The sequence below is a fragment of the Drosophila subpulchrella genome, chromosome X (assembly GCF_014743375.2).
Source record: "Drosophila subpulchrella strain 33 F10 #4 breed RU33 chromosome X, RU_Dsub_v1.1 Primary Assembly, whole genome shotgun sequence".
NCBI classification, from domain to species: domain Eukaryota; kingdom Metazoa; phylum Arthropoda; class Insecta; order Diptera; family Drosophilidae; genus Drosophila; species Drosophila subpulchrella.
The window spans coordinates 8,889,808-8,898,023 of record NC_050613.1 but is presented as its reverse complement, the minus strand read 5'-3'; the positions used below and the strand labels follow the sequence as shown (position 1 = coordinate 8,898,023).

At 46.7% G+C, this 8,216-nt stretch overlaps 2 protein-coding genes across 2 annotated transcripts; both read left to right on the top strand.

Moving 5' to 3' along the window:
• Positions 1–21: 21 nt before the first annotated feature.
• On the top strand, positions 22–3,086 carry LOC119556653. The gene is made up of 2 exons (XM_037868992.1): positions 22–344; positions 413–3,086. The coding sequence occupies exons 1-2, from the start codon at positions 270–272 to the stop codon at positions 2,918–2,920; spliced, it is 2,583 nt and encodes an 860-aa protein (XP_037724920.1). The 5' UTR covers positions 22–269; the 3' UTR covers positions 2,921–3,086.
• Positions 3,087–5,477: 2,391 nt separating this feature from the next.
• On the top strand, positions 5,478–6,980 carry LOC119557961. Its single transcript, XM_037871004.1, has 2 exons — positions 5,478–5,577; positions 6,482–6,980. The coding sequence occupies exons 1-2, from the start codon at positions 5,478–5,480 to the stop codon at positions 6,949–6,951; spliced, it is 570 nt and encodes a 189-aa protein (XP_037726932.1). The 3' UTR covers positions 6,952–6,980.
• Positions 6,981–8,216: the final 1,236 nt, after the last annotated feature.

The following is an 8,216-nucleotide window of genomic DNA, read 5'->3' as shown; positions in this document are numbered from 1 at the left end:
TCAGTTTTGGGTAAAGCTCAATGAAAAGACAGACTAGAGACTTCGAAAAAAATTAGGTCGATCGGAACATTCATGCAAAACCTATCAACAGAAAGCGTATCCCAGGCCTTTTTGAATTTTTATTTGGAAAAACAATCAGTACAAAATTTAATCCGGTAATAACATCGCCTTAAGACATAAACCCACTAAGAAATAGATGCGTAAGGACTTGAAATAGACTGGACAAAAGGTAACAAATCCACTCCGAATAGAAGGAAAGTTGAAGGAAGATGAACTACCAAGATATGTACGGCTGCAATTTCGAATCGGAGAACGTTGGTAGGGGTAAAAACTTTGAGTTTCAGGTAAGTTTGGGGATAAAGGATCTACGGATGGGTGTTGCTTTTCGGAATCCTTATTATATATTACCTAGTTCCCTGATCCGGAATCGATTCCGAATGCGGTGAGGCGCCATAACGCCATGAGGGGCGCCGAATTGGCCCAGTTGAAGCGCCAACGGGAAATGGGTCGATCCCATGTGCCTAGCATGCCGCGCTTCTGCAAGGTTCGTCGTCCCGGTCAGGATGTGACCAGCATGGTGACCTCCCGCGACCTGGACGTGGTCACCCAGCTGTCCCTCGACTTGGAGTCCATCTGCAATGAGGATGCCGATGAGGAGGACGATGATGGTTGCGGTGGGGTGATCGCAACACCCTCATACCCAGCTTCACCGCGACTCTGCGGTGGTGCTGAATCACCGAGGAAAATGAAGGCAAAATCCAGGCAGGGCAGGAAAAAGAGTGCCGCAGGTAGATTGCCAAGAAATCGTCATGTGGAGGCCGTGCACAGTGGCCATACCTTCGAGAGGTTGGAGGAGCTGCATCGGGAGGTCTGCGCGGAGCTGCAGAGCCTGGGTGGTGGGTCGTGTCCACCTAGTCCCGAGGCCACACCGCGACCACCTAGTCCAAAAAGAAGGAATTGGGCTGGGAGGAGGCGGCAGGAGCAGCAGCAGAGGAAGACCCACCAGGAGACGCAGTCGCGGGAGGAAGGGGGCGATAGCTCCATGGCCGATGTGGCTCAGGTGTCCTTCGAGGATTACTTCACACCGCAGCCCAGGTGGGCGGACATCATGCCCTCGGCGATGACGTCGCAGGCCATCAAGGTGAATGTTTGCCAGGCCCAGAATGCCACGCCCTTCTCCGCCTACCAGTTCATGGAGCAGCATGACAGCATGGAACCCGAGCCACTGACCCCCTTCTACCTGGAGGACAGCGATCTGGAGCACGAGTATGCGGATCGGCAGGGCTACCTGCGCTACGTAGAGCCACGACCCACCTACGAGCCGACCGATTCGGATGATCGAGACCCGGCCAGGAATAATCCCGACCAGCCATGCTTCGTGGAATTGGAGAGGCGACCTCACCGGATCAGCCTGCTCAGGAGTCTCTCGCCCATGCGGTACACCTCGCAGAGATCGGAGATGGAGGATCAGGTGCCCCCCCAGGAGCCACGCAAGCCATCGAACTCCAGGAGGGGCAACCCAAGGCAGACAGTGTTGGGTGGTGGTGGCCAGAAGTCCAACAAGATCCGCAGAACCAATGCTGGGGCCAAGGGAAATCCGAAACCCTCCAACCCAAGGACCCGACGTCTTGCCAGAGTGACAGGCGGTGGCGATGAGGTGGCTCCAAGCCCTCTGAATCCACCAAATCCTCCCAATCCTTTCAAGGAGGCAGTGGCCCCACCCATCAAGCGACGCAAACCCAAGCCCCTGGTGGTCTACAGCAAATCCCTGGAGGATCTGAAGTTCGAGAAGCTGGCAATCTACAACAAGATCACCCTCACGCAGGAGCGTATCATCAGTGCGCTGGACAAGCTGCAGAACAGTCTGCTGCAGCTCCAGGTGCCCCATTGCAGTGCCCAGGAGCGCCAGAAGCGCCAGCGGAATGCCTTCGAGTTCTGCGTCCGCTTCTCGAGGAACTTCCTCTACCCGCTGAAGGGGATGATCGACGATGTGCGCTTCACGGCGGTGGCCAGCTTCAATAGCGCCACCTCCAACGAGGCCTGCCAGAGGGTCGTCTGCGTCTACGGACTGATGCAGCAGTCCATCCAGACCTATCAGAGACAGCTCCGCTACTTTCTGCTCGAGAAGGTGCCCCAGAAACTGAGCGCCCTCATCGAGATGATCTACACGATGACCAACTGCTGCCTGGACAAGGGGATGCTGGATCGCCATGATCCGGTGGTGGAGTGTCTGCAGGAGCGGTGCACCCGGTTCCTCAGCTTCATCGAGGACATGCAGGAGGAGCGCTTCAAGTTGGCCCGCGAGGCGTTGAGGCGTCTGCACAAGCATCAGGGTCACCAGGTGACCACCAGCACCATTAAAAAGAGGAAGAAGCTATCGAGTCCCCCAAGAGCACCAACTCAGCCCAGGCAGGAGAAGCTGCGCTGCCACGAGCGCTACGATCTCAAGATGTGCCTGAATGATCTCAAGCTGTACGAACCGCGTCTGGTGCCCAAGGAGCGTCAGCAGGCGGAGAAGCGCCATCGGGTGCGTCGCCCGAGGAACTCTCCAAATGTGACCACCGGAGCAACGGGAGCTCCAACGACTGGTGGCGTGGAACTGCCCTACGATCTGGAACCGCAATCCCTTGGCGGCGACGATATGCAAACTCAAATACAGATGGCCGGCGATGGGATCACCACCACCAGTTCCCTGAGCATGCTGCCCTCTGGGGGCCCTGGAGATCGGGGTCTCGCGATTGGGGATACTGCCACCCAACAGGGAATCGACGAGGAGCAACTGCATCGGGCCTTGCTGGACGCGCTGCACCTGGTGTCCCGTTCGCAGGTGCAACAGGTGCTCGATCCTCTGATGCGATCGCTGGGCGTCATCCTGGGCGATAAGCTAGCCGAGGGAGAAGGGGTCCACCACAACCAGTAGGCTCCATCCATACCATCCATTCAGCACCTAGACAATATCACAAATTGTTAAGCTTCCAAATTGCTTAATCCTTATCCCCGCTGGTCTTCACTAAACTATAAAGCTAAATTGTCAAGTATTGGTAGTGCAAATAAAATGCTAATTTTGAACGAATATCTCAAATAAAGCCCTGCATGAATCAACAGTATGCTTCGATCCCAGCTTTGATTTCGTATTTCTTGGAATTGTTAAATGGACAAGAAAGTGTAGCTATTTTATCAAGTATTGGAAAATAGTAAATTAGTCAGTTATTTCTTTATTAAGCGCGAATAGATCAATTCTTTCTGGCTACAATTATTTAAATATATATTCAATCTAAACATTAGTTTGGCTTAAATGGTTATTGGAAATCAATATGTAAGTGTTAAATTAATTATTTTGTACTGAATGGCAGAAAAAAACTTATATATTCTTAGGAATGCAAATCACATTCTGTTTTTAATTTGAAAAGCCAAAGGTTATATATTATAAATTTTAAAATACATTTCAACTAATATTTAGCTTATATATAGATTTAATAAATAAATAACTAACTTAATCTACTATTTTCCAATAGCTGAAAAAATAAGTGTTGTAAAACCAAGGAGGTGGAAACCCTTTCCTTAAAACGATATATAATCGGTGTTGACAGTTCACAGATAAAAGTTGACCAGTCATAAATTTTCATTGCAAGGAGTAGTCGCAGTCTTAACCAAAATGCCGAACAAACCAACATCGGAGAATCCGCCAAGACGCGCCTTGCAGGAGAGCTCTCGACTCCACCAGGGACGTCTCTCCGATTCCGGGAATGGTCTACGATGGGTCTGCTTCTCCTACTCCCAGGATGAGCCCCAGGCCCACGCAGAGCACCATGACTATCAGAATGGATCAGCATAGCACCGTTTCGCTCCCGAGCACTGACTGTGAAAGGTGCGACAAGTTCAAAACCTATCATTCAAAATAAACTGTACGGCGTTCCTCTACATTGAATAAATGTCTTAACGAAAAAGCCAACTAAAAAAAATATATGAATTATTTATTTTTGGTTTAAGCAACTACATTTTATCTATCCGACGAAGGGACTTTCGAGTAAGCCCCATGTGCCGTATAATCCGAAGTGGGACAAATGGTTTTTGACAGGCATTTCTCTTGAAAATAATGATTCTAGGAAATCCCCTTTAATTCGCCTTTAAAAACAAAACATTTCTCATTCCTTTTGAAAAATACACCTTCATTTAGGGCAACCCAGCCTGAAAGCAAGAAAATCTTTCTCAGCTAAAGACATTTTCCCCTACATTTTAACCAAAGCTTCATAGGGATTTTTAGAAATGCTTACATACTTTCCGACAAATCTGGTATACCCTCTTACTCTACGAGTAACGGATATAAAAACAAAGGTGGCCGTGTTGATATGAAACGTACCATATTTTAAATTAAACAGAACGTTTTGAACTTTAGTTACCTACGAATTGTACGTCCATATAAGATCAGCGTGTTTTAGTTTACAAACAAGTAAATAGTAATAAACGTGAAGAAATGTTTTCATCCCTGCGAGGTTTTCTTGTTGGGAAGCCCGTGAAAAAGGAAGGCACACGCCGACTAGCCGACGGAATTCAGCCGGAAGCGATCGTTGACTTGACCGAAGAGGATGATCCCGTCATCAAGCAACTAGTCGATGAGAACATGAATCCCTACATGTGCCCAGTTTGCCTGGACGCCCCTCAGGAGCCGGTGGCCACCCGGTGTGGGCACGTATTTTGCAAGGATTGCCTGGTCCGTGCACTTGTGCCAACTAAACTCTGTCCCAAGTGCAAGAATAGCGTGACCAGTTTCGTTCACGTGTATACTTATATACCTTAAATATTGTTTTTAATTTTTCAACTCGTTTTTGACTTTAATGTTGTCGTTCCACTTCAGACGCGGGCAGAAGAAGGTCAAATCGGATTGAAATAAATGAAACCAAAGCATTGGGTATGTTGCTTTTAATAGTTGACGCATGCATTAGGTTTTGGTTCTTATTTTGTAACTCAGGTCCACGTACTTGGCACCAGAGTTTTCCATTTAGAGGGAAAAATCTGTCATGCAATCGATTTAATTATACCATTAACTCGAACAGTTAAAGGGTGTATTAGATTCGTCGAAAGGATCTAGCAGGTAGAAGGAAGCGTTTCCGACCCTATAAAGTGTGTACTATATATTCTTGATCAGGATCACAAGCCCAATCGAACTAGCTATCCGTATGTACGTATGAACGCTCAGATCCCGGAAACTGTAAGGGCTAGAAAGTTGGGATTTGGCGTGCAGATTCTAGAGGTTTTTGCGCAGTGCAAGCTTATTTCACCAGGGAACCACGCCCATAAGAGTGGTAATATTGTTGAAATAATGAAATTAAAAAACCAAAGGTGGCCGTGTTGATATGGAACTCCCCATATTTACAATCGAACAGAGTAACCCCTGGGTCTAACTTCAAAGCTATACGTTCATATAAGAACAGCGTGATTTCGTTTACAAAGTAAAAAATAAAAAAAAACGTGAAGAAATGAAAACGGAGGGCACACGCCGAGCAGCCGACGGAACTGAACCGGAAGCTATCATTGACTTGACCGAAGAGGGAGAACCCGTCGTTAAGCGACTACTCGGTGAGAAAATGGAGCTGTACATATGCCCGGTTTGCCTTGAACCGCCTGAGGAGCCGGTGGCCACCTTGTGTGGGCACGTCTTCTGCAAGGAATGCCTGATCCGTTCCTTGTTGCCATCTAAACTCTGTCCCAAGTGCAGGCAAAGAGTGCGCAGTTTCGTTTGCTTGTCACTTACCTAACTTCAAATATGGTTTTTAATGCTTACATTTTGATGTTGTCGCTCCACTTCAGACGCGGACGGAGGAAGATCAAATCGAAATGAAGTAAACCAAACCAAAGCATTGGGTATGTTGTATTTTTTAGAAAGTAAAAAAAAGAAGATATGTTCTTGATCAGGATCACTAGCCGAATCGGTCTAGTCAAGTCCGTCTGTCCTTGTGAACGCTATGGTCTCGGAAACCATAAGATCTTTTGGGATTACAGATTTTGGATTCCTTAGCTTCTGATTCAGCACCCACAAACCGCTGTGACTCTCACAGTTTTAATGCTAGAACATAATCTTCCTACAATCTCGATAAAATCTCCTTTGCGCTACCCTTAGTTGAGTAACGGGTATGTGAAAGTCGTATACCGTTCTCCTTGTTTTCTTTTTACGAATCCACTGAAAATGTACAGGTTTTGGCGTTTTTGGACCCAGAAATAAAACAAAATTATCAAGAACTGGTGTTTCCACTCTTTTAGCGCCAATATACGCCAACCTCAATATTATCAGTACATTCGTAAGCTATCTAGTTAGTTATTTAATAAATAAATAACTAACTTTATTTACTATTTTACAATAGCTGAAAAAATAAGTGTTGTACAACTAAGGAGGTGGAAACCCTTTCCTTAAAACGATATATATATAATCGGTGTTGATAGTTCACAGATAAAAGTTGACCAGTCATCATTTTTCTTTTCGAAGGAGAAGTAGCAGTCTTAAAAATGCCGAAAAAACCAAACCAAACGGAGAATCCGCCAAGACGCGCCTTGCAGGAGAGCTCGGAGGAGGAAGTGGACCTCCACCAGGAAGGTGCTTCCACAAGCCTGGGCCTGTCCCGCTGGCTGCCCCGTTGGCTGACCCTTCGCAACTCAGCCGATGGTGATTCGCCATCCGAGGGCAAGACACCCCCCTCGTCGCCGCTTGCGAAGCGCAAGAAATACTCGCGCCGATCTTCGCCCAAGCCTCGCGACTCCGCCAGGGACCTCTCTCCGATTCCGGGAATGGTCTACGATGGATCTGCTACTCCTACTCCCAGGAAGAGCCCCAGGCCCTCGCGGAGCACCATGACAATCAGAATGGATCAGCATCGCATCGTTACGCTCCCGAGCACTGACTGTGAAAGGTGCGACAAGTTCATGACCTTTCATTCAAAATACAATCCGCTAGATTAAATAAAAGTCTTTCCTCAACAACCCCATGTTAACGGAAGAGCCAACAAAAAAAATATGAGTTATTTATTTTTGGTTTTCTCACTGCACTTTATCTCTCCGACGAATGGGCTTTCGGGTGTTATGTGCGCTTCGGTAAGCCTCATGTGCCGTATAATCGGAAGTGGGGCAAATAGTTTTTTCTCTGGAAAAGTAATGATTCTTGGGTAAAAGGATATACTAGATTCGGCGGAAAGTATGTAACAGATAGAAGGAAGCGTTTTCGAATCCATTTTCTTTATCAGGATCACTAGCCGAGTCGGTCTAGCCATGTCCGACTGTCCGTCTGTCCGTATGAACGCAGAAATCTCGGAAACTATAAGAGCTAGAGTGTTGACACTTGGCATGTAGATTCTTGGGCTTCCTGCGCAGCGCAAGTTTGTTTCAGCAGGGTGCCACGCCCACTTAACCCCGTCTAGCGCCCACATTTTTTAATATTTTGTAAAAATTGTGCGGACTTGGCTAAACCGACTAGGCTAGTGATCCGGATCAAGAATATAAATACATTGTGGGGTCGGAAACGATTTATTTTACCTGGTAAATACTTACCGACGAATCTAGCATACCATTTTACTCTACGAGTAACAGGTACAAAAATGTAATATATAAAAGAAAAGTAATATAGTCGAAATAGGTATTAGGATAAATCTTGAAGAGGCATATCGCTTGGTCCAAGATGGTAGTGTTCATAAAAAAAACAAAGGTGGCCGTGTTGATATGGAACATATGTACAATTAAACAGAAAGTTTTGAAATTTGAGCAAACTCTGAGTGGAACTTCAGAATTGTACGTTCATATAAGAGCAGCGTGTTTAGTTTACAAAGTAGTAACAAATAATAAACGTGAAAAAAGAAAATTAATAAAAACGGAGAGCACACGCCGAGTAGCCGACGGAACTGAGCCGGAAGCAATCATTGACTTGACCCAAGACGTAGATCCCTTCTTCAAGCGACTAGTCGATAAGAACATGGACATTTACTTGTGCCCGGTTTGCCTTGAAGTGCCTGAGGAGGCGGTGGCCACCTTGTGTGGGCACGTCTTCTGCAAGGAATGCCTGATCCGTGCACTGGTGCCATCTAATCTCTGTCCCAAGTGCAGCAGGGGCGTGAACACTTTCATTCGCTTGTTACACATTTAACTTCAAATATTGTACTTAATGTTTAATGTTCTTCTTGATTTTTATGTTGTCGCTCCACTTCAGACTCGGACAGTAGAAGATCAAATCGAAA

Bases quoted from the DNA above. Each gene is read 5' to 3' on its own strand.
- LOC119556653 (XM_037868992.1), top strand. From the start codon at position 270: ATGAACTACCAAGATATGTACGGCTGCAATTTCGAATCGGAGAACGTT. The intron at 345-412 runs GTAAGTTTGGGG...TATATTACCTAG, and splicing joins GTAAAAACTTTGAGTTTCAG to TTCCCTGATCCGGAATCGAT.
- LOC119557961 (XM_037871004.1), top strand. From the start codon at position 5,478: ATGAAAACGGAGGGCACACGCCGAGCAGCCGACGGAACTGAACCGGAA. The intron at 5,578-6,481 runs GTGAGAAAATGG...TTCTTTTCGAAG, and splicing joins CGTCGTTAAGCGACTACTCG to GAGAAGTAGCAGTCTTAAAA.